A 26,847-nucleotide genomic window follows, 5' to 3' on the forward strand; every position below is an offset into this window, starting at 1 on the left:
TTATGTTATGTGTTGTCATGTTATGTTATGTGTTGTTGTGTTATGTGTTGTTATGTTATGTTATGTCGTGTTATGTTATGTGTTTTTGTGTTATGTTATGTGTTGTTGTGTTATGTTATGTCATGTTATGTCATGTTATGTTATGTGTTGTTGTGTTATGTTATGTCATGTTATGTCGTGTTATGTTATGTGTTGTTATGTTATGTTATGTCGTGTTATGTTATGTGTTGTTGTGTTATGTTATGTGTTGTTGTGTTATGTTATGTCGTGTTATGTTATGTTATGTTTCGTTGTGTTATGTTGTGTTACATTATGTTATGTGTTGTTATGTTATGTGTTGTTATGTTATGTTATGTCGTGTTATGTTATGTGTTTTTGTGTTATGTTATGTGTTGTTGTGTTATGTTATGTCGTGTTATGTTATGTTATAGTTTGTTGTGTTATGTTGTGTTACATTATGTTATGTGTTGTTGTGTTATTTTATGTTATGTTGTGTTATGTTATGTTATGTCGTGTTATGTTATGTGTTGTTATGTTATGTTATGTCATGTTATGTCGTGTTATGTTATGTGTTGTTAAGTTATGTTATGTGTTGTTGTGTTATGTTATGTGTTGTTATGTTATGTTATGCCGTGTTATGTTATGTTATGTTTTTTTGTGTTATGTTATGTGTTGTTGTGTTATGTTATGTGTTATGTTATGTTATGCCGTGTTATGTTATGTTATGTTATGTGTTTTTGTGTTATGTTATGTGTTTTTGTGTTATGTTATGTTTCGTTGTGTTATGTTGTGTTACATCATGTTATGTGTTGTTGTGTTATGTTATGTTATGCTATGCATGTTATGCCATGCTGTATGTATGTTTTAGGTTATTTTTATATTTACACAACATAACAAAACACAACATAACATAAAACATCAAATAACATAACAACACGACACATAACATAACATAACACACAGCTTGGCATAACATAACATAACATAACATGACACCTCATATGACATGACATAACAACATAACATAACATAACATGGCATGGCATGACATGACACGACACATCACATGACACGACACATGACATGACACGACATAACATAACACACAGCTTGGCATAACATAACACAACATAACACAACACGACAAATAACATGACATGACATAACATAACACAACAACACATAACATAACAACACACAACATAACATAACATCAAATAATAACATAAACATTTTATGTTATGTTGTGTTTTGTTGTGTTATAACATAATAACAAGTAAGTATGCCATGTTATGTTATATAAAATAACAACACAACATAACATACAACATATAAAATAACAACACAAAAAATAACATAACACAACAACACATAACATAAAATAACATAACACACAGCATAACATAACATAACATCATATCATAACATAACAACAAGACAACATAACATAACAACATGACATAACATATAACATCAAACAACAACAGAATCATAATATGTTATGTAATATGTTATGTTATATAATTTTATGTTATAACACAACAAAACAGCATCATTTAACGTTACATAACATAACATACAGCAACATAACATAAAATGTAACATAACATTTAACATAGCATAAAATATAACACATAGCGTAACATGTAGGCTAATGTGATTGATGTGACATTTGACTATGGTTAGGTTTAGGGGCAGGCCTTGTGTTTTTTTCCTAAAATCATACAGTTCTGTAAGAATCCCATTGTATGAATTCATACACGAAATCGGTAGCGCATTGAATCGTTACTTTTCTGCATATTACATTTTCTGTCATTATACAAACTTAAAGGAATATTTCAGATATGATGTACACTCATCCTTCACTGTCTTAAAGAAGGCTCCCAGTTACTAGGAAGAACTTTAATAAATCATTTTCTAAAATATATATGTTTTGCCTTTTTCCTCTTAAAACATGATATAAAGTTTCAGGTTGAAAGTGTTGTTTTTTCACACTATAATCATGTTAATGCACATTGTTTCACATCTTGTCCCTGTACTGAAACAGTGATTGTTTTTAAAGTTTCTGAGCGTAGCCCTTTAACCACCGCAGTTACAAACTCCTTCACAACAACAACTAAGCATCATCTTTAGACTAACACATCAGATCTCGCGCATTCGAACAGCTTGCCGTGCTTTTCAGATTGAAGTTTGCCGACATTGTTCCCGAGTCAGTGAAGTTTGTAAGGCATGTTCACCAGCTCTTCTCCCAACCAGCCCAACTTTTAATAAGGTTTTAATGACCACTTGTGAAACGCTGAAGAGATGCTCGGGCTCTCTCTTTACTCTCAGAGCTGCAAATCTGTCAGGCCCGGCTACATTCTCACCCAGGTTGTCAACCGTGCTTCTCCAAGACAGGGTCACAGGGTTAAAATCGATTTCACAGGCCACCTGGAGAGCCTAGTCCGCAAACTGACTCAAGAAATTTATATCAGGCTTAGAATTGCCTACCACCCAGGGTTAGGTTGAGCTAGCGCTCCCCCAAAAAGTCCCAGGCTCAACAGAAGTTGGCACAGGCAGAGGCTGGGGTTGTTGACCCTGCAAGCTGACCTCTTCAAACTTCAACTGAATTGTTCTGGCAGTTTCCACGGTGACAGGCCACTCCAAGCTTATCCTGCTTAGGCTGAAAGGGGCGCAAACTTTACTATAATCTGCCGAGCGATGATACAAAAGTTGAAAAAAAGAGGCTGAACACATCAAAGGTGATGTAAAACATCCTATTAATAAGAAACAAAGTATGAAATACACTTTTTTCCCCCAAACCTTGCTAATTTAGTAAATCAGTCGCTAAAAAATCAGAGCATTCAGATCACATTTCAGCTGTCACGATGAACTTTATCCACCAAGATTTAACCAGGTGTTATTGAAAACTGACACGAGATTAATAAAAGCGCCTGTCTGTGTCCTGTTTCCTTTTCCCGTGTACCCACACGCGTTCATAAACGTCTCGCCTCTCATGAAGCTCTACAAATACACAATTATTGATCACGTATCAAAGCAAATATTTACAATCATTATCAGATGATATAGTAAAACTGTACAGCACAAGCTGTCATTACACTTTAATCTTTTGAGTTATGAACTTCATAAGTTGACAGGTGCAAATGACTCTGATACATAATCAATATAAAGCTCTGCTATCTAGATTGACCAGCAAAAAAATGAACTAATGAATGAACTACTTCTTCAGCATTTAGTAATCTTAGTTAATATTAATTTCAACATTTACTATATATTATTAAAATCAAAGGTCGCTATTTTCAACATTAATACACTGTGAACTAACAAGAACAAACAAGTTGGATTTTATAAACTAACATTAACAAAGATTAATAAATACTGTAACAAATGTAGTGTTCATTGTTAATGTTAACTAACGAACCTTATTGTAAAGTGTTATATATATATTGAGCATACATGTCATATTAATGAAATGTTGATTGTTTAATTAGTTTAGGTGTTTAAGTGGTTCATCAAACATACGTAAGTATTGAATTATACTAATAAGTAGGTTCTTGTGTCATTATGTCTTGTAATTACACACTGTTATTGCAATTGATAAAGTAATTAATTGTATATACATGAGCAGTGTGTAACATGCTAGGTCTACACCAATAAATCAATAGAAAATAAAGTGGTATTTCAGGCTTTGTTAGGACACAGAGGGAACCCAGCACTTGGGTTGTTGGCAGACAATGCCATAACTGCCCACCAACTGTTGCGTGTTTTAATGGGACTCGCTGTGTTTCTTATGTTAATTGGGCGGGTTGAGCGCAAAGACAGTGAAATCTCATCCTGCGACTAGATTGGCTTTTCAGAGGGAGATGTCATTTGGCTGAGCTCTGATCTCCTCGATAGGGAGATAGGCACCTGATTCAAATGGTTTGCCTGTTCCCTCTAGTCACTCGATCGGCGTGTGAACTCTCTTATTTACAATCAAATGGCCTGACCGGGCAACACACACTTCGGCAGCTCCTGTATCACTGCATATAGGCAACAACACCCTCTTTTAACTCGCATCACGCGTTTCATCACACCACCCTATTGGGCTGTTCTCATTCATGGAAACCATTTGAAACGTACATTTGCGGGTCTAGAATATCCTTCTAGTTGTCAGAAACTTTATTTAGGCTGTTAGATGGAGGCCTGCATGCGTTAAAAAACAGCTTGAATTGGCTACACGTCTTCTATAATGCCTGTTGAGGATTTATACTGATATTTCTGTGGCACTATAGCTAATGAATCGGTGATGCAACTCTCCAAAAAAAAAAGAAAAAAAAGAGAGAGAGAGGGACAAGTCTTACTAAAAGAAGAAGAAAAATATGTGAAGAAATGTTGTTGTTTTTTTCTTAAATCATTTAGGCTATAACCAACACGCACTCTTCGCTTGATATTCAAAACACGTGATATTTATTTAAAAAGTAAAAAACATGGAGAAAAAGGTGTTTTGAAGGTGCAAGGGAATTTTTAGTTTGGTTATTTTAGTACTTTTTGCTCGATGGTTTCGCCACTTGACATATTTGGCAGCTCTCTTTACGTATTCGTTTTATGACGTTTAAGACAAACGAACGAAATCTCGCGCGCTAAAAAATAATATATGCATAATTTCGAACTGTCATTTTTTTTGCTTCAAACGTGTGTCCTGTTTAAAGCATGACATTCCGACACTTGCAGGGGACGCTGGAGTTGCTCTTTGAGACTGAATGAAAGATAGAAAGAAAAAAAAAACTTTACATTCCATCAGGGTCTCTGACGAGAGCACAGGGGCCATTCAAAGATTGTAGACCCACTAACCATACTTGAGAATTAATTAGACTCATGCAAGATAGGCATGGGGTGACCTAAAATGAGAAGCGTGTTTTGTTTTTGTTTTTTAAGCTCTGTACTGCCTTTATTTGGTCATCATAATATTAACATTAACAAACGGAAATATAAATGCACTTGTTCCCTTTTGAAAATAACAAGCATAGTTGCTGCAATTAGTTATAACAACTTAAAAGTTGTTGAGATTTAAATTGAATAGGCTGTCCAATTTAACTAAACTAAAGTTAACTAAACTTAATATTTTATTAAGTTTAGTAGGCTAAAATCGTAGCCTACTTTTTGTTTAAAGTTGAAACGACACATTATTTCTTATTCTAATGTTGAAATTTAAGTTTTGATAAATACTATAAATAATAGTCTATTTAAATATAGCGTTTAAATTGTGTATTGTGGACTTAACATTCGAATAATGCGGTCCTTAAATAACACGTTCTTTATAACGGCTTACGAATTTGAATCGAATATCCAGCCTACTCGATTCGATTTAAAAGTGAAAGTGTTGGGGAACAGACACCTTTAGGGCAGGAAGAGCCACAGATGTGAACATTTTGAGAAAATTAGTTGTCAACAAGCCCACGCGTTCCATTCAGATGACACGGGGGTGACCAGAGAGACATAATGGGCCGGTTGAGGGGCCCATTCAACGTCCAGACAAACCCTTTCTTCTGAAAGCGCACATACGTCTGCTTGATCCAAAACTGAGAAGAGAAACGAGTCCCTGCATGGGAATATTCCCCTCCAAAAAATAAAAATAAAAAAAAAAATGTCATATCCTTGTCCAATCGCCGATTTCATCAATCCATTTCAGCCCCTTGATATCTTCAGCTTGTAGGAACTTCTTATCTAAATCAAACCTAATGACACGCTTTACCAACAAATAATATATTTAAATAGTGTAATTGCTGATGAATATGATCTTTTTAAGTAGGATGACCCAATTGCTTTTAGTGTCATTAATCAACATATATGCTATGTACAAGTGAAGCTTGAAATTGGCGGAATGAAGAGAACAATGCTCTGCTGTTTCTGAGGGTCAGCTAATGACAACCTCCTAACAGCCCCCAAACCTAATGCTGGGAAACCAGGAAGAAAAAAAAACTGATTTCACATATACTGGAGATCATCCATGCAAAAAGTGCGTCATATATACACATTCACCTGATGACATTTACGGAAATGGGAATAAGAACGAATAGATTTTGATTATGTTGTTAGCCTATATTTGAAGAGGAATAAAGAATAAAACGTTTGGCGTTTCCACAGCTCGATCCACATTTAGTTTAGGCTACATTAAAATCGTAGATATCGCTTGTTTTCGCTAAATAATTATTCCGGATATTTTTTTTTTCTGAGCTTTAAAAATCTTCCCGAAACTAAAAGTATTTTCTTTGCGTTAATTAAAAGTGTTGCATATATAGCTGTTGCTGCTACCAACAAAAAACAAGTAGTTTTAATCCATGCAAATGTTCTAAATCCGAACGAACGAAAATCGCTAGTTCTTATAACATATGCAATTTTGATGAGGCACGCACAAATGAGTCAAAATTGGTTTAAATTTTTATTTCAATGCATTTTAACAAACACTTTCCTCCAGCTTAATATTAGTGCAGTGTCCCCATCCCCCGTGTATGGGACTCAGTGGTGCATTAAAGGGATCCGCATTGCTGTGACTGATCTGCTGTATAAAAGCACAGATTGTTCCTCGCGTGGGATGAAATACTCGCACCTCAGCTTTGCATATGGTCAAACTTGTTGCCCCGCATAATGATACAGGACAGAAACACACGGACTGGTGTCATCTGTTGCACACTGACACATGCCATCAGCTTGAATAGATTGATCTGAACTGTTCGATCCGTTATCGGCATAAAAAACGCGCGTAAACTATAGGCTAAATTATAACCGAGCGAATTTTTGAATTTGAATCTTTGAAATCGTGCATGAAAATCAAGGCAATGACAAATCAGAACAACATGTCCAAATGCACACACACACACACACACACTGAAAGATTTTCATTGTCTAGCCTTATAAAAACACGTATGATGACAAAACTCAATTTTCTAACTCCAAAGATCTCTCCACCATGAGGCTGGATTGTTCCGCAAATCATTATCTCTTTAATAATAAAGAGATAATGATTTACATTGATGCCGAGAAAAAGCACCAATTATCCTGTCATTAATCACGTGTGCATTTGTAACAAAACAAATAGTTTATGTTCAAGACCGCATCAAAATCATTTTCAGGTTTGACAAATGTAGCGAATCAAAGCTGCTGATGTATAAACACGCACCAGACAATACAAACAATTAAATATATCAACATATAATTGCATGCAGACAATACAAAAAAAGGTGTGTGCACTTTAGTGTCTTTGAACAGAATGTTATGGGATAAACAGGGTTCTTGAGGAAAAAGTCTTATTAGCATTTGCAAACAAGAAGGCTCTTACTAAAATGTAACTTTGCACAACAAAGAGTCTGGCAGTTAAAAAAAAGGACTGGCATGCGTGAATATGATGACAAGCAGTTGTCGGAAGTTGAATTGGAGTTGAGTGCCAAGTCTTCAGCAGGATCATGGGTAAAATTATGACAGAATACACAGTGGTATTAAACAACGGGTTACGCGAGCGTAAACAAACGATCGCTATCTAAAATAAACCTTCTTTAGTGATGTCTCAAATGCTTCCATTAATATTAACGAACATCAACACAAGCAAGCAATGGCATCTGCTTTCATACGGGTCATATAAACGCACTTGTTGGATTCATGAAAATAAATGAAATGCTTCAAAATAATAATAATGCGCCGTGGTATTTTGTCCCGGTTCGGTTCGGGTGGCGGCGCGAGACTGCTGTGGTGCTGGCTGACAGTGTGTGGTCTCATTGAGACCCCCATCCCCCTGTTTCCCTGCACCTGCACTGGATCATTCACCCAATGAGAGACATCTCTGACAGTCCTCAATTCAGCCCAGTCCCCCTCCATCACTGCCCCCCTCCCGCAAACACGGCCACAAGAAACAACTTATTACTTTCTCCAAAAAGTTTGCGCCTTTCTCCACCCATTCACTCTCAACACCAACACACAACACATTACAGACACAAAGACACACGCTATCGATGTTTACAATCTAAGTCATTTATGCATGTGATGCATTACAGTATTCAAATAATGAGAATAACCTAAAAATAACCGATTAATAATTATTTGCTATCGCAACAATAATAACAGGCATATTAACAACCACAACAATGTATGATGATTAAAAGCCGACATTTTAATAAAATCAATAAATGATTAGGCCTAATGAACTATATGATTATACTGCATGGTTATAGCTACTGTTATTATACCGATTAACCAACAATAGCTATTATTAATAATATAACCACAATCTATATGTATTCACAGTACTATACCGAAAAACAAACATATTTATCATAACGTTTTATCTTCTGTCAAATCTAATGTGGTTCAGATAACCTCATATTTTGAGTTTCTATTCATTAAACCTTTGTTGTATTAACTCAATGAACTCAAAATGTTAAAGCAACCAAGTAACTTACTTTTTTAAGTTAAAGCAACGATATGTTTTTTTTAAGTTTATTCTTTGGCTTTTCGCATTGGTCAATCAGCCACATAAATGTAATCCCCTATTCAGCTTATATTTGCTCATATTATAATGAACTTGGCATCGTCAAGGCTTGTTTTGCCGAGACAAAACGTCACAAATTACATTTGAAGCGATGAGTTCGTTTGGTGCTCAATTATAGGCCTAAATCCGTAAGTATTTTCAAAAATAGTCTGTCACCTGAGTCAAATCTTTAAAAAGCTCAGACTGAAGATGTTCCCGTGGACAGGTTTCTCAGAGATGAGAGTTTTGAGGAAAGTCCTCGGGCGCGCGCTTCCCACCTGTTGCTCAGATATCGTCTATCTGCTTCTCCACAACAGCAGTTTCCCATCATCCCATGTAATATTCCTACGAGCGATTTCAACAAAAGCACTTTCTAATGAATTTTCCTAATATAACAATAAAATCACACACACATGTGACAGCTAAAGCAACTATTTTCAAGCTATTATTCTTAAACAGAATCCACCACGCATTCCCAACACAACTACAAAAATCAGATGCCATTATTTATTCGTCTCATTACTCTAAAAAAATGCTGGGTTGTTTTAACCCAATTTTGGGTCAAATATGGACAAACCCGTTACATTTTTAAATTGCATTTTGTTTGAATTCGTACATATTTGACCGAAAAGTGGGTTAAAACGACCCAGCATTTTTTACAGTGTACATGTCTCAATACCGCTGCGGTTCATGCATTGTTTTTCCTAAACGCATTGTTTTTCCATAAGTGTATGTGTCTATCATCAAAATACAATCTTAAAAGATATTTTAATCAGTATTTTTCAGCTGTCAATCTGTGGTTACAAATATCGGTTCTTCAATAGTACTTCCATCGTTAAACTGCATTTTTTTTCTTTTTGTTTAGGATACACAATAACCCTGTTTTGAAGGTAGGCCTAATGAACCTTAAATCTCAACATTTCAGCAAAAGCAGTTTCTATCCACACTGAACCTTTAGGAACGCTCCTTTTTAGACGCGTTTCCAGTTCACTTAAATTCCCAGTTTATCAAACAGATTCATCCATTACAACCAATTCCTCTGCTTGTATAAATAATGGATTCAAGCAGTGCTCCCTGACCCCTTTGAGAGTCCGGCAGGGACACGTTTGTCGGAATGAGCCCTCGTCAAATATTCATTCAGCGCTTAATGTGAGCCGTTCTCCCCCGAGACCCGCTGTAAGAGATGCCTCGGTGCCTCGGCGAGAAACACCACTCTTCTACCAGAGAAATATATAGGCTACACACACTTCATTCATCTCCATCATCTCATATCGAGCTGGATTCGAGACTGACACAACAAGAACCAGCAGCGTGTTCTCGAAACTGTGTCAAACACCAAACCTGTTTGAATACATGCGCATTAATGCACGCAAAGCTCTTGGGCACGTGACGCCTGATATTTTACTGATATCATTCTATTTTCATTATAATTTCCAAATCGAATTTTCACTGATTGTGAACGGTTTTTATTAGGCTATTTTTAAAACTACACTGTGAAAAATGATACGATCAATACGTATTTCAACTTTTTTGTTATACAAGATTCAACTCATTTTTAAATGAAGTTTAATGTAATTAAAGTCGAAATGACTTAAATATCCGAGTTGAACTTTTTTCACAGTGTTTCTAATATATTTTAAAAACTCATCATATATGTTGTAGGATAGGCTACACATTATAACGAGGTGATGGTTATTTATTTATTTATATTGTTTTATAATCAACAATATAATTGCTTTTGAAAAAAAAAAGGATTGCAATTTAAAAATATGAAACGGAAATACTTAATGCCGTTTTTAAAAATCTGCGCGCACATAATAATAATAATAATAAATGCTTGGACTCTTATAAAAATGTGAAATAAAGTTATAAAGTGAGTGACTACCTTGACGTGCGTCTTCATTTCGTTTGGGCCGTTTTATCTCCCCGAGCAGAGCAGAGATATACAGGCAAGAAACTTAAACGCTGTCGCTCACAGTCCCTAAAAACACAGAGACGGCGTTAACTTAATGCGTTAAAAAACATTTCATTTTCTGGAATCAAACACCAGTTAACACGCAGTCATAATTCTGCACATTCACATCCAATTTACTTACTTTCAAAGAGTTGCACCCATGTGCGTGTCATCTTATTCAGACAAATAATTGTGTTTGAGTTAGAGACTGTGAATGCAAATCGTATAAGTGACAGTGAATTTAGAATGCATTAGACATTCTGACGTCAAGCCAAATGTTCAATAAAATCAAAACCAGAAACAATTTCAAATATCCAAATTTCAAAAATTTATTCATTTCAAACTGCATATTGAAAAAAAAACTCAGATTGTAACTGTTATAATGATGTTATTAGTTAAAATATATACATGGAGCGTTGGCAACTGCGTACAGGCCACATTTTACAACTAGGAAAAATGAAAGTTTTAAAATAAAAACTTAAAATATCACAGAAAATGTACAGAAGATTTTACAAACCATGAGAAAAATAAAGAACACAAACTTCATATACCTAACAGATGAAGAGTGGGAGACCGAAAATAATCAAATCAAATGAAAAGGTCTAACCTGCGAGAGTGCCTCTGTTTGTTCTCTCATTTAGAACTTAATAATATAATAATAATTATTACTATGTACCTTCAATGAGAAACTCTTTTTATCCCGTTCTTTCGTTCAGAATTTTTGGAGCATATACTGAAGCAGTAAACATCAGTTATTGTGCCATATTTTTCTCTCTTTTTTTGTTGCACAATTGCCTTTTAATAAAAACGTAACTTCCTGCTGTTTACAAACATTACATCTGGTTGTTATTATGTTTCTTTGATAAATACTGTACAAAAAAAGTCGATTGCAATAATAAAACATTTGCTTCACTCTCCCCCCGTACTTTTTCCAAATCGCATACACCTTCTGGAATAAAACAAAAAAAAAAGGAAAGAAAGGCAAAGAAAAAAAAAGAACAACAGAACGACAAACTGTGTGGAGTTCCTACCGTTCCTTTTTAAATAGAAAGCAAAAGTTTTGTGTTCTTTCCTTGAGCTCTATACAACTTTCCCCTCCCCAAAAAAAGTGTTCTGTACAAAAATAGTCCAAAGGAGTCCAGCAGTGTAGAAAAGTTCTTGTTTTGTTTTTTTGTTTTTTTACATGTGCGATAGTGGGATCGTGCCGTTAATCGTCGTGCCGGGCACAGGCGCGCTCTGGTAGTGCTGGGACATGTGCAGTCTGCTCTGCGCGCTCTGGTCCTGCACCTCGGCCCCGGGCAGGTACATACTGATCATGTCCCGCAGGTCCCCCGTTTGACACTGTCCGGCCCGGGAGTGAGAGGACGACGTGACCACCGGCGGACTCGAACTGGACTCGGACTTGACCACCGAGCCCATGGAGCTCAGCGTCATTCCCGGCGTGCTTTGCTGCGAGTAGGACATGCTGTAGGTGGGCGATCCGTTCATGTAGGTCTGCGAGTTGGTCATGGAGTTGTACTGGAGCGCGCTCATGTCGTAGCGGTGCATGGACTGCATCTGCGCCGTGTTGTGCGCGTTGAGCCCCGGGTGCTGCGGGTACCCGAGCTGCTCCTGCATCATGCCGTAGCCCCCGTTGGTCCAGCCGTTCATGTGCGCGTAGCTGTCCATCCTCTGGTTGACCCCTGCGCCCAAGCCGGCCCCTACACCCACACCGGCGCCCATGGCGTTCCCGCCCGGCGCCAGGAGCCCGCCCGGCAGGGTGTACTTGTCCTTCTTCATGAGGGTCTTGGTTTTCCTCCGGGGTCTGTATTTGTAATCCGGGTGTTCCTTCATGTGGAGAGCCCGAAGGCGCTTGGCTTCGTCGATGAACGGCCGCTTCTCGCTCTCGGACAGAAGTTTCCACTCGGCCCCGAGTCGCTTGCTTATTTCCGAATTGTGCATTTTGGGGTTCTCCTGTGCCATTTTCCTCCTCTGGCCCCGCGACCACACCATGAAGGCGTTCATGGGTCTCTTGACCCGGTCCGGGCTGTTTTTCTGGTTGTTTCCTGAGGAGTTGGTGTTCCCCGTGCCCCCCGTGTTGGGCTGAGGCGCCGGGGGCTTGAGCTCGGTTTCCATCATGTTGTACATTTAAAAACGAGTTTGTGAAAGTCTTCCACACCAGCAGACCAACAAAAACCAAAACAAAAAGTCCAGAAAAATAAAAAAAAAGTGGAGGCAGCTGAAGTTACCTTAGCAGTTCTGGTAACTTTGCTGAGGAAGTCAAAGCGCTATTAGGTCCTGTTGGTTTCCACAAACTTCTTTTCTCAGTCTTGAGGAATCGACACAAACTCGGTTTCCCTCCTCGCCAGAGCCCTTGTCAACTCCTGATACTTTTTGAACAAGTTAATAGACAACCATTCATAGAGCGACTGTCAGCGAATATAAATGGGTTTGTCGCTGACCAATCAGAGCGCGTCTGCTCCCTCAGCCACGACTGTGTGTCTCTTGGATTTGCATAAGGGGGCGGAGTTACGCGCGGTCAGCAGTGCAGAGCTGAGCCACAGGCAGCACTTCTCCACCAATGAGCACTGAGCGTGTGTGTGTGCGTGTGTGTGTGTGTGTGTGTGTGTGTGTGTGTGTGTGTGCGTGTGTTATCACAGAAAGAACTAAAGTGAGAATATTTCACACAAACGACTTTCTAATCAAAGTATATTACAAGGACGGATGATCTCAAACACTGCAAGTGCAAACTTTGTGGGGTTCGTCGCTGTTTTGAAAATAAATTAACTAGCTATTAAAAAAAGAAAAATATGTTTTCTTATAATATAAGTAAAGTCTTATAATATTACAAACTTTGACTTGAATATTTCTTTAAAAAGGCGTAATGTTAAATATCATTTCGTTCTAATATTATAGGCCTATATGGTGATCACTCGCGATTGTTATTTCTATCATTCGTAGGCTACCTTTAATAAACAACTGCATTTTTTACACGTTTGAATTGTTATTTTATGTCTTCCCATTTTGGAAACAATATCCATAATATGTGGTAAAACTGTTTATAAAGTAGGCTATACTTCAAGCTGCTCAAGCTTAATGCGAATTATAAAATGGAGAGCCGTCAATCATCACAAACAGGCAGTTTTGTCTGGGCTGTTGTCATTACATCACCCTGAACAAAAGCACTACAAAAGCTGACTACACTGACCATCTGAGTTCTGAGGATTTGTGTTATTACAATCCACTCCATGAAGAGTGACAAGGGGAGAAGGACCTCCTTCAAAATAACATCCACCAACAGGACAGCCTGACGATCAGACGCTTTCATTAAACCCGAATAATAACTCATAAGAACTGTTCTTCAGGAGTTAAGAGACGTTCATTCTTCAGCAGAAGTCGACTATGGTGCTCGACAACACGGAAAAGTGGAACTAATATGCAAACAGGATTAATGTCGGGAAAAACACGCCGGATGATTTTTTTGTGTTTGTTTTTTTCTTGTTTTTGTTCCACGATGCACGAAAGCAGATCGTATTATGTTTCAATAGCGTCCTCTTGTGGTGATGTTTATATATGAAAAGGCTCATCGTATAGACACTTTCAGGATATTTCCCAGCACCACATTTACGCAGACTCTTCCATAAATTTGATTTATTAAAAAATATAGGCTACGCCTAAACTGCAAAGAGCAAACACAACAGAGAATACAGATATAGGCATATAGCGCATGTGAACGATTTTGAAATGCACCTTTAAAGGATGGATGCATGAATAAATAAACTAATAGTCAATTTCAACTTCTAAGAACGCGAGAATCTGAACACAGTGCGCCATTCTAATGCAACTACCCTCTCTCTGTCTCTCTCTCTCTCTCTCTCTCTCTCTCTCTCTCTCTCTCTCTCTCTCTCTCTCTCTCTCTCTCTCTCTCTGTCTCTCTCTCTCTCGATCTGCATTTGAGTGCCTTAATCTGCTTATGGAAATGTGTAGACCAGCGGGGAATCTCTGGCTCCTGCTTTGGCTAAATTGTTAATTGTCACAGTTTTTCCACAATAGTTGTGAAAAGGCAAGTCTCTTAATGCTATCTAAAATATATTTTAATGATATTGGTTCTGATATGTTTTGATGTTTTAAAATAAATAATTACCTAAGAAATCAAATTTAATAGATATTAAAAAGCTAAATAAATAATCGTAATCTGTCAAACATGATTTGAAAAATCAGTATCAATATTCCTGCATATGTTTTATCCTAACAACACGTTTAAGCTAAAGCATGTGATCTAAAAGAATAAATGAAAATAACTACCAAAAATGTTTGTCAATTATTTTATGTTTGCCAATATCAGTCCATCTTAATACATTTATACACACAGAAACAAACACAAAACATTATTTGAAAGAGAAAGTTAGATTTATTCAAGCACTAAGTCTAAAAATTAGGAAATACTAATTAGTAAGAGAGAGAGAGAGAGAGAGAGAGAGAGAGAGAGAGAGAGAGAGAGAGAGAGAGTGTGTGTGTGTGTGTGTGTGTATTTCCTCCACTAGGGGCCGCGCTGACTGCAGATCAAAATTTGACAAATAATACACTACTTTATATGATAACGGCATCAGTTTTAATATTTCTGAAAAAACGGGGACCGAAATCATAAACTTAACATATAAAAAAAAAAAAAAACAAAAAAAAAAAACATAAACATATAACATAGCCTACAAGTTTTGAGTTTATTTGAAATGTATAAATTTGGCAGATGATAACATTAACATGTTAGCCTATAACATCTTTAGATTTTTTGTTGTTGTTGTTGCAGCCTAATTATTACGACAATTGTGCAGATACAAACAATTTGTGTGTGTTAATTTTAGCTACTTTATTTTAACAGATATTTAAAAAATTAAAAGCCATGAAAAAACAAACAAACAAACCCGTTTTCCCCCTAAAAGTTTTCCAAACCACCGTGAACAATCAACAAGTAGACATCGGTGTGTGGCCAATATAAACAAATATCTTGAATTAATAATGCAAATCAAAATTTTAAAATAATAACACGATATTAAAGCCGTTAGAATCGCTAATTAATATCCTGTCCCGGCAGACAGACACGCACAGACCATAATACCAGAGTTACTTACAGAGTTCCTCAGTTTGAGTGACAGATCCACAGTCGCGGGCGGATCCTCAGACGCGAGCCGGCGAGCAAACGCCCTTCCCCGGCGCGCTCTTCTCCAGCGCCCGCTCTCATGATCCACCAGCGTCCACTCGCGACGCTCGCCCGCCAAGAGTGCTCGCAGAGCGGCTACACTCGCCCGCCTCAGTCCCTCTACAGCTCCACACCATCTGAAAAAGGGGCCGATTGAAAAAGAAGAAGAATGCATCAAGAACAACAAAAGTCACTTATAGCAAGTCTACAAACCCCCCACCAAAACATAATGAGAAGGAGAAAGCTTTTTATATATTTTTTTTTTTTGTTCACTGGGTATTCAGAGATAATTTCAAGCCATTGTTTCTGGCACAGATGGCTCTTTTTAATACAATAACACTGCGAGCTCCACCAACAATAAAAATCTAAAGCCTTCTCCTGAATAACAGTTTTTTGTTCGCTCTTGTAAAGGGCCAACAAAAGCAGTCGTGAGGTAATGGGCTGGCTTTTTTCAAACGCAAAGAATGGCTATTTGATAAAGATTTTACTTCAGAAAAATACACTGCCATGTCATGTATAGCCGGGGAACATTCATTGCTTCCACATTTATCACAACAACAACAAAACACTGTAAAAAAATACATTTAAACGCATAGTAATACTATTAATATTTCCTTTTCATAATCAATCAACACTGTAAAAAAATATGATCAATAGGTTATGACAATAGGTTATTTGTTTTTACATTAATATAAGTTAAGCACCTTTTTTTTCTACAAACAAACAAACTCATTTTTAAAGCCAGTTTAATGTAATTTAAATTGTAATGACTTACACATCCAAGTTGATTGCACTTAAAAATGTAATGCAGCAATTATTTTACACGCTGGGTTGTTTTAACCCAAATTTGGGTCAAATATGGACAAACCCAAATGTTGGGTTAAAAATGTAATTTCAATCAACTGTACTTTTTTTAATTGCATTTTTAACCCAACATTTGGGTTTGTCCATATTTGACCCAAATTTGGGTTGAACCAACCCAGCATTTTTAGAGTGCAGTGAAGGTATTTAATATAAAAGTTAACCCAGCAATTTTATGGATTCACATAATCCTAATTCAGAAAATCAACTGTACACAGTGACAAATTCCACAACAGTGGTCATGCATTCTCCACTATTCCGGTTTGCCCGTATTTGCAGTTAAACGCACTATGAATTTGCGATTGCTCCATCCAATTACGCAATAAGATCTCAAATATCCGACGACAGAAGCCTTAAACCCAAAAGGGTGCTTTGAAGCAATGATCCAGGCCACATTCGGTGTCGGCGTCACACCCGGGCTCTGGTCGGGTCAGCGCTCTTTATCAGTTTTGACAGGGCGCTGGGGTAGAAAGGAACAAGGGGAAGACAAAAGGCCTCTGCGGGGAAAGTTGTTGGTTGGAGGCTGTGTGTTTGTCTACCTTTCTATAGGAATTATGGGCTGCCTCGTCCTCCTATACCTCCGTACTGACAGTAATCCACTGCACTGACTGTGAAGGCTTTGTCTGCTCATACAACATGGTTCAGTGTTAATCTCTACGGTGCTGCTACAAAAGAAAAGCAATAATGACTTCAATCAAAATACTACCCTGACTAATGATCCCGCAAAGGTGCAGGGGAAAAGAGAACAGATATAATAGTAATCAAAACAAAAATAACAGTAATAGTTCTGTCAAATAATTTTTGGGGGGAATAAAAAAAAAAAAACCCTCTCTCCTTTTTAATTGGTAATGGGATTAACAGATTTACTGCCTCGCCACAGATTGCCTTATTAAACTGATCTTATGGCTACAATCAAAGTGACGGGCGACGACCATTAAACAAATGGCGGAAATGAGTCAAAACTTACGAATCTCTGTGTCTGCAATGGTAGAATACTAATGCGTTTCAGATGGAGTCGGTCTGCATCGCTGATGTATGAATGAATGGCCGTTCATTTCCATATGCATGAGTGTGTTCTCACTGCTATTTTGTGCGCATTATGGTTACACAAGCTGAGCTTAATGGGAGGATGACACTTTAGACCCCTGTGCTCTTCCTTTTGGGCCCCGCTGAATCTCTAATCAAGGGGAAGCGTTTCAGGGTTCGAGACCTGTCAGTCACAGCCCGAGTGAACCTCCGTGTGAACTTCTTCAAGGGCTGAATGAACAGAGCTCCAGTGGGACTAGACCACCAGACACTCCCCATCCGCTATTAATGGACCATAATAACATTTATGTTATTAAATTAGCTTGTGGCCATGTTACCCAAATTGCTTAATCTGAAAAGAAAACTGGAGTAGATTGAGTAATTCACGTACTATGGGCATATAATTGATGAAATAAATGCATTTGTGTGTGTGGTTTGTGCATGCAAACAGATATCTCAAAAAGTCTAGCTTGCATTACAGGACATGCAATTATATTTTTCATTAAGAAAATTAAGCCTAGACTGTAAAAAAATGTAGATTTTTAGAGAACATTTTACATTAAAAATTTTTATTTCAGTCTTCAAATCAGTGTTACTTGGCTTTTTTGTTTTTGTACATTTTTGTGAGTGAAAATTGTTTCTACACCATTTTTCAGTCTAATTTTTAGATTTTTTTTTTACTTTATTTAAAAAAAAAACCAAAACTTTAAAATACAACAATGGTGTACAAATACTAAATTATATATAATTTAAATAATATATAATTGTTGTATTTTTTATTACAAAAAAAAAAAAATGTAAATTTGACAATAGACAAACCGGAAATTGTCATGAAAAGGCAACGAGATTTATTTTAACGCATGCACATAAAAAAAAGAGTCATTAGGGTCACAGTTGAAAAAAAAATCATAAGGGTCTTAAAATGATTGGTTAACAAAATATAACTTTATAAAAATAAATATAAAAAGCATAATAAATAATCTAAATGCACTTAGAGTTGTTTTGGATCAAACAGCACCTGCTAAATAGATACATTTAAATGACAGTTCACATGAGATTCACCGAATTTGGTATGGTGGAAGTTGATCATAATTCACTTGAGGCAATCCATCGACGTTCTAAATAAAATGCCAAGACAGGTTTGTCCTAAAACATGCCGGATGTTTCAGCTTCCACGCTTCCGTGGTGACAACACTCCTCCAGATTAGTAAGGTGGAGCTCATCATGCTTAACTAAAGGCCTGCGATGTATTGTGTGGGATGTTTTTACATTCACATGACAGAAAATACATGTCATTCACTGAGATGATCACTTCTCTGTGTGTGATCTAACTGCTACACAGACTAAACATCCTGAAAACAGTTGAACGGCAGGAGAACACGGTATCAAAATTATCACAAGCACTTCCTCGGGTTAAAGGCACGAGCCAAGACCAAGTGATGAAAGCCTTGGGATTCATATATATATACGGCAGGTGCTGTTATCTGCAGAATAACATGGATACGGTTCAGGCTACCAGTATAGAGAGATGCCTTAGAGCTTTAAGTCCTACTTTATTTTGATTATATGTATGTGCTCTAAGTAGGAACAACAAATTGAACACCTTTATTAAGGAAGATCTCAAAGGTCAGATTCCCAGTACGACTCCAAAGACAGTATGCATATTATTTTTTTTTAGGTATTCTGAGTTGTCTTAGGACCTCAAGGTCTTCCTGCCTGCTTTTGAAATGTTTAATTAAATGACTTTGCCTCATCATCAGGAACATGAAACGAAAGAGTGAAAGCAGGTTGCCCAACCTCCAGAACAACACAGAAGTCATTATTTGAAATTACCACCTACACCAAATAAGGTGCAAAGAACATATGGCTTATATTTACCCATCTTGTCTCGCTTCAGTTGAATTCAATTAAAAAGTGTCTGACTTGGAAATATAGAGTGCCCTGACACTAAGCTGACACACTCCGGTGCCTTATAATACACTGGATTTACCAACCTGCCTGATATCTGAATAGCCATTCATTGTCTTAACACAACAAATGCGGCGTATCATCAAGGTGCGAACAACTAAAGGCCAATTCATACTTCTGCATCGAGGGTACGCACGTAGGTGACGCCGCCGTGAGCATTTATACTTCTGCATTGAAGTCTTGGTTGCTCTGCAGTACTGCTCCGAAACACTAGTTGGCGGTGGAGGGTTTTAATGTTCCACTGTGTTTAGATTCCTCGCGGCTAGGTTACTACAAGCAATGGCGACTGAAAGAGAGCGGATCATGTTGGAGTTGGAGCTTATCGAGGTAGTGAAATTACTAAAACTAAAAGGTAGAAACGAGAGAAGACGTCGGAGGAGATGGTACGTGCGGAAATGCGTAGCATAGACATATACACTAGACCTCACCTTGGGGGTCTAAGCATGCGCCAAAACCGCCGCCATCTTGGAACAGGGGTCTTGTCATAGGAAGTAGCTAGGTAACGCTGCTATCTCTGCCTTTACTTCGAATTCATTGATGGTGGTGGACTTTTGTGCTGCGTATGATCTTCACGGATGAAATCTGAACTAGGAAGAATGTTTTTAAAAAAAATTATAATAATACATTTTTCTTTCTGGAATCAATGATAAATACATGTCTGACCGTTGGAACAAACCAAAAAAACAAGAAAAATCGCATTCATGATGATTTATGGTGATTTTATTTCCGTTAGACCTGTGTCTACTACATTGACGCTGATGCATTAAAGTGGAGGGGCTCCCCTGTTTCAAGATGGCGGCTCTATTGACGCATTCGTTCCAATGAACTGCCATAGCCAAGGTGAGGTCTAGTGTATGTCTATGAATGCGTAGGAGGAAATGTGATGCTACCAAGCCGTCCAATCACAGATCTTGCCGTCCGCGTCGTCATGGTGTGTAGTTACATTTTTGAAGTTGTGGGGGTCAGGCTGCGGCGAAGGGTACGCCGTATGTTACGCGTCTGTGCGTATGCTACGCCGTACCTATTGCGCGCACCCTACGCAGAAGTATAAATTGGCCTTTACCCACTGGAAACCAATGGAAATTGACGCAGTTATGCTACAATGTTCTGAATGGCTGCCAGGACATTGCTATGGTGTTGCATTTTCAGGATGTTTTGGATGGTTGCTTGTTAGTCTACGTCAAAAAAGCCACATCAAGGAGTGAACAACTAACCCAATAGAAACCAATGGAAACCAATGCTTTGACACGCCCATTGCTTGGGTGTTCAAGGTGGAGTGGTTTCTAGATGACTATGTAGTGGTCTACGTCAAAGGTGTGAACCACTAATCCAATGGAAACTGAACTTGTTGTGAAAATGGTAACAGGGTGTTTTCGGGTTTTGATTATAAACTAGTCTACATCAAAAGAGCCTACCCTCAACTTCAGGTCCCTCCTTAAAGGGATACTCCACTTTTTTGGAAATAGGCTCATTTTACAACTCCCCCAGAGGTAAACAGTTGAGTTTGACCATTTTTGAATCCATTCAGCCAATTTTCTGATATTCAGAAGAATATCAGTAATTAGACAGTTTCTGGTCTCATTGACTTCCATAGTATATTTTTTTCCTACTATGGAAGTCAATGAGACCAGAAACGGTCTGGTTACTGAAAATGAGTGGTAATTCCAAAAAAAGTGGAATATCCCTTTAAACTAGACTTTTCTAAGACCAGTACCTTTCCTCAACAACCCACATAAATCAAGGTATCATTTATGTCCGTCGCACAAATTTGCTTGGCAAAGTTTAATACTTAGGGTCGGTAGGTTGTTCAAAATCCCTTACCCTAAATTTGAGCAAATTTGTTAGCCTAAAACACCAATAATTACTAACTTAGCAGAAGTAAGAAATTCATTTCAAAATAAATCAAAAATTGGTGGACACTTCTGAAAGAGTCTCTGAAGCCACGTGCCTGTTAATCAAAGACTATAGACACCAACACAAGAGAGAGGTGCTATCAAAAAGCTAGATACGGGCTCTGTAGCACAGAGAAAAGGTACAGAAACAGAGCTCCAGCAACCCTCATAATGAACGGATAGATAACAGAACACTTGCTCACTGTAACGGCAATAATAGATCCGTATAAATTGCACGGGGTTGCTGATGCATTGACACAGTGCTTACTAGACAGATACTCCAACAGCAGACATACCGATGGGTTTTGTTTACCGGCCAATTTGAATTCAAATAAAGCTTTGCTTTCGCTGACTGCACATCATTATCCATGAGACTATAATCCCACCAGCAAATCCTACAGCTTCCAGAGCCAGACCTTTTGTTTGGGATTACTGGAAGCTTAGCCTATAACAAAGAGAAATGAGGCATTTCGCTCATCCTCCGTAATTAAGTGTGAAGAGTTGTTTCAAATCCAGACGAGGAACTGGACACACCGCAGGATGATACCTATAAGACTCCAGTGACATGGGCGGCGGCAGGTGTCCCTCGCATTTATGTTTATGAGTATCATAAGATATGGGCTTAGAGAGGACACCTTGAGTTCTCTTACTCCTTGATCTTGGCTTTTGTTCACCCTGTTTCTTTGAACAGCAATGTTTTCATTTAATACGTCAATTTTCATATTGTCATATAAGATTTCAATCTTCACAATTTGGCCACGTAAGGTTCTTGATTATTCTTTGAAGATTAAAAAGTTATTGTTGACGATAACGGGTCCTTCGGATTTAGAGTATTGCCTTTTGGGTTCATGAATGTGCCATACACTCTTGAAGAAAGAAGAAAAGGATCTATATAGAACCTTAAAAGGTTCTATCAGCGCTACGTATTTGGAACCCTTAAAAGGTTCTATACACTCTTAAAAAATGGTTCCTCTGGGTTCTATATAGAACGCCGGGGTTCTGTACTTGGCCAATAGAACCTTTTACCAAAAAAAAAAAAAATTGGAGTTCCATATATGAAGCGGGGGATGGAACCATTTCTGGTTCTAAATAGAACCATTTCTTCTAAGAGTGTAAAACCAGAGAATCAAAAGTTCTAGTTACAGGGTTCCCACACCACGGTTAACTACAAATTCAAGGACCTTTCAAGGACTTTCCAGGTCCAATACCCTCAAATTCAAGGACTTAATGTGGGGTCAACATAGTGTAGGTCAAATACATTAAAAAATATTCCAAATATCTTGAAACTTGCATTTTCCAGGCATCACGTTTCAGTGGTTTCAGCCTATTTTTGCAATGTTCCGCGGTGTGTCTGTGAAACGTTAAGGTACCATCGTAGCAGTTTCGTGTGCGCGTCAACGTCATGGCAACATATAACAAAGTACATCATGCGAACGTAACGCGTAAATGCGTGTAACTACCAGTGCAGTCTCATCCCAAGACGTCATATAACTGACCATACGTCAACATCCGCCTTTTTAGGGTACCCTTAAACGTCGGTTAGATGACGTTATCCGATCCTAGCCCTACTGTACCCCTAAACCTACCCCGTCACCTAACCGACGTTAAAGGTAAAGCGTCAGTTGTATGACGGCCCGGGATCGTCATGTAACCGACGTTTAAGGGTACCCCAAAAAGGCGGATGTTGACGTATGGTCAAAAGACGTCCCAAGACGTCAGTTATATGACTTCTTGGGATGAGACTGTGTTATAACTACAGTAAATCAAGTAAGCTAGTGTGCATAGGCCACGAAGCGTTGGTGAAATAACAAAATAGTGGACCGGAGGGATTTTTTGTCTCTATTTTCAAAAACTTTCCAGGGCCTTGAATTTTGTTTTTCAGATTCACAAACTTTCAATGATTTCAAGGATCCGTGGGTTAAGCAAATCTCCATCTTTATTCAGCATTTATCTTTGAACCAACCCAACCATAACCTTCCTAAAACTGCATTCTCCAACAAACTTTGAAACTGTTAATTGGAGAGTTTCCACACATCATAATGGACTTGGGGACATGTGATTCTCTCAGTGTCTGGCCTCGTTGAAGTGTTTGAATGGGCCGCTTGTTCCCAGAAGGGGAAACACAAAGTGTTCCAACACTGGCAGGTTGAGCGGAGATATCTGTACGGCCACTGGCTCTGGACCACCATCTGAGATGAGCAGAGACTGGGTTTGATGGCTGTCCAGTGCACTGGATCAATACAGCTATCTTGTCGACTTTTTCTCGAGCGAGGGGAAATCCAGCAAAAATAAAGGCCTGCCTTTTGTGAATAGAGGGAGATCAATGTGGTGTCGCACCCCCACCAGATCTCAGACAAAAAGACACAATGGATGGTTTTTGGAGATGCTATTAGGCTGTTCTAAATTACGTTGGAAACACATTTTTCGTGGTGTGGTCAGATAAGACAACATCATCATCTGAACCATTTTTCAGACTTTCAGTCAACATATACAGAACAACAATCATATAAAGTCTTAAAAAAAAAAAGTTTTCCCAATTTGGTTTCCCAAAGAACCTTTCCGTGATCATTTTTTTTTTTCTTACTGTGAAGGACATTTTAAAAAAATCTATAGAAACTTTTTCCACATTTGTGGAATGGATAGATTCCATGTACGTTAAACAAACCACCAACCTTTATTTTTAAGAGCGTATATGAAAAGTATTTTACATATATATTTGGATAGAATAACCGGTATGAAAGAAAAATCACAAATGATATTTCGGATGTTCAGAAAAGATCTCAAAAATATTGCAAACTGTACTCAGATTGTCCAAAATGTCTCATTTTTCAATAAACTCAAACTTTTCTCATTAAATTCTTTCAAGGGCATTTTGCTGTAGACTATAAAGCAGCATAAATTTTAGAAATAAAAAAGTTATTTGGAACATCTTTGAGATATTATAAAGGTATATTCCCAAACTAAAGGAAACATATGAGATCACTGGGGTCTTTTTACACAGGTGAAAAATAGCAGGAAGCTTAAGAGCAAAAGTCTTAATTTGTTCTTCATTTACAGGAATACCATTACCAAACCATGGGCTTGTTAACAGTTTTCCCTTTTGTAGTTTTATTCCTAAGGAATGTTAGGAAAAAAACATCTATGACCGACACTAAGAACTGAACTAAGAACCCCATTAAGTCTTGAGAGCAATGAAAGAGCAGCGTCCGAGCAATAAATGTTCCTCTGGGGAGGTGTGTATTTAGTGACAGACACTACGCTCACATGGAGGCTATAATTATTATCATAAAATAAAATGGCTTCAAAGCTTAATCTGTTTTTAGGACACATTTAAGATATAGTTTCCAAAAATCCAAATAGACTTCCTTGATGAACTCAAGCTCCTAATTGGATTTTTCATAAAGAAAAAAAAAAAAAACACAATTAACTCCAGACTTGAGCACCTCCCGCGAGTAATATTCACTCGCGTACACACACTTAAGCGCCGGGAGGTCTCGTGCTCAGACGGACTGGCCGTGACTCCACGCGCATTTCTCCATCCTGGGCTTTTCTTTCCCACTTGTTTATACTGTAGTTGTAGAATTTCACAACTAGCCAATAAATGCCACCGGCTCACGGGAAGATAAATCACAAGCGTTTGCCTGTGTGTGAAAAGCAAAGAAAACGTGAGTTATTGAGGTGTAGGAGCGTCCATTCACACATGGGGGACGTGGGAAACCACACTCTCCTTTAAATGGCATCATAAAGCACACACGCGCGTTTACACTCGCTGACAAGTGCACGCAACAGTTTGCGGCATCTGTGTGTGTGTGTGTGTGTGTAAGCTGTTCCGTCACCTCCTACTGTTAACATCTGCTCCGTTTAACGCCGCCACACTGATACATGCTAATAGAATCAAATGAATCACGCTGCCAGTTCTTATCACGTTACATGCTCTGCTCATGCGCTGATAGATGGCATTAATACAGCTCTACCGGAGAGAGAGTGTGTTGGCATGAAGAGATGACTCGGAAAAACTAGTTTTAGTAGAAACAAGATTAGCGCTTTTCTCTTTAAGACACAATCAAAGATGTTGTCAAACGGATTGTTTGACGAATGACAATATTACCATTTTTTAACAGTCTGCTTCTATCATATGATGGACTAAATTGAATTGCTCATTAATCAAGATGTTTTAGATAGTCCTCCTGAACAAAATAGAGACATGCAATACGAATATAGAGCTCAGGTAGTTTGGTTTTTACAAATGCTCCTGAAAGAAAAATCACAAATGAGATCTAAAAATGAGGAGGAGATCTCAATGATGTCTCAAACTGTGCTCATATACTAAAGTCTGCAATCAAAATTCAAAGTTCTCACTAAAAGCCTTTTTTTAATTCTATTAAAACCACATCTAAAAATGAGTCTTTTCTAGAGATTCAGAGGAGATTTAATGAACTGTGCTCATATAGAGAGCCTAAGTCTTTCCCCTTCCGGTCGACCACCATGGGACCCTATTTCGGAAAAAAAAATATTGAATGGTAGTCAATGGCGAGAGACAACAAATATTTTGATCTCGTTTGAATTGTGCCCTGAATTACACATATGATGTTTTTCAATTTAAAACATACATTTTAAAGTAAAGAAAGTCACAGTTTGATGTAAAACTGTTGAGGTATCCACAAGTTTCCGAGGGGCGCTCCTGTAAAAAATAAAGTGGGTGAAACTTCCGGTGAGGCGGCGGAAGTAGCATTCCAATGGTATTTTGTGTGTTAGTTAGCGAAGAGGCTAGCTGTTTTTCGGAGAATTATTTTACTATTTAAAGACGCAAATCTTTATGAGAGATGTCGTTACGGAGCTCAGGGACAACATGTGCTGTTCGCGGTTGTATGTATAACCGGACTAAACTAGTTCAGTGGCTTAAACGTGATTGTTTTGAACATAAGCTGAAAACTAAATCAGAGTGATCCTGCCAACGACTGTAGTTTCCATCACCTCCCAAAAGACGACGAATCTTCCTGTGTACATTTGTTTAAATTCTTAATATTCTATAAACTTTTATCAGCATGTGATTGGCTGTTTGCTACTGATGTTACAGCTAAACTCAGGATCAAAGCCTGTGTTGACAGAATACCAAATGTGCCAGTTAATGTATTCAAGTAGCACATTCATTTATAATTTTGAATAAACTCCAAAGCACAATGACTAAGTGTGTATTTTTTATTTTAATTGTTTGCCAGCTCGCACTACTGTCTGTCACCATGCCTTGATGAGTATTGATTATTAATAATGTTATTATAATACTCCCAATCAACTACTGTGGAGGGTAAAGGTACTGTTATTTCACCTTTTTTAATTTCGTTGAGGTTGTGTTCCCACATCGTTAGCTAGTTTGGATCGCTATAACTTAAATGACTGTCAACTGTTGAATGAACGAGTGTCAAGCATGTCAAATCGTGCTTTGTTTACTTCCAACCGGAAGTCGCGCCCA

The 26,847-nt window shown here is 37.9% G+C and overlaps 2 protein-coding genes across 6 annotated transcripts in view; both read right to left on the bottom strand.

Moving 5' to 3' along the window:
- Nucleotides 1–26,847, bottom strand: part of LOC120491833 (uncharacterized) — a 163,679-nt gene that overhangs the window by 29,239 nt on the left and 107,593 nt on the right. For 4 of the 5 annotated variants that reach the window (XM_039689816.2, XM_089117702.1, XM_089117698.1 and 1 more), the window contains one exon: nucleotides 15,563–15,767. In XM_039689816.2, the coding sequence (XP_039545750.2) occupies nucleotides 15,563–15,767 (205 nt within the window). Of the gene's footprint in view, nucleotides 1–10,385; nucleotides 10,482–15,562; nucleotides 15,768–26,847 lie in introns of all 5 variants that reach the window. The other variant, XR_016145740.1, reaches the window with a different exon arrangement.
- On the bottom strand, nucleotides 10,766–12,868 carry sox2 (SRY-box transcription factor 2). The gene has a single exon (XM_039689812.2). The coding sequence runs from the start codon at nucleotides 12,579–12,581 to the stop codon at nucleotides 11,634–11,636; it is 948 nt and encodes a 315-aa protein (XP_039545746.1). The 5' UTR covers nucleotides 12,582–12,868; the 3' UTR covers nucleotides 10,766–11,633.

The sequence above is a fragment of the Pimephales promelas genome, chromosome 2, assembly GCF_988280905.1.
Source record: "Pimephales promelas chromosome 2, fPimPro1.hap1.1, whole genome shotgun sequence".
NCBI lineage: Eukaryota > Metazoa > Chordata > Actinopteri > Cypriniformes > Leuciscidae > Pimephales > Pimephales promelas.

Bases quoted from the DNA above. Each gene is read 5' to 3' on its own strand.
- sox2 (XM_039689812.2), bottom strand. From the start codon at position 12,581: ATGTACAACATGATGGAAACCGAGCTCAAGCCCCCGGCGCCTCAGCCC.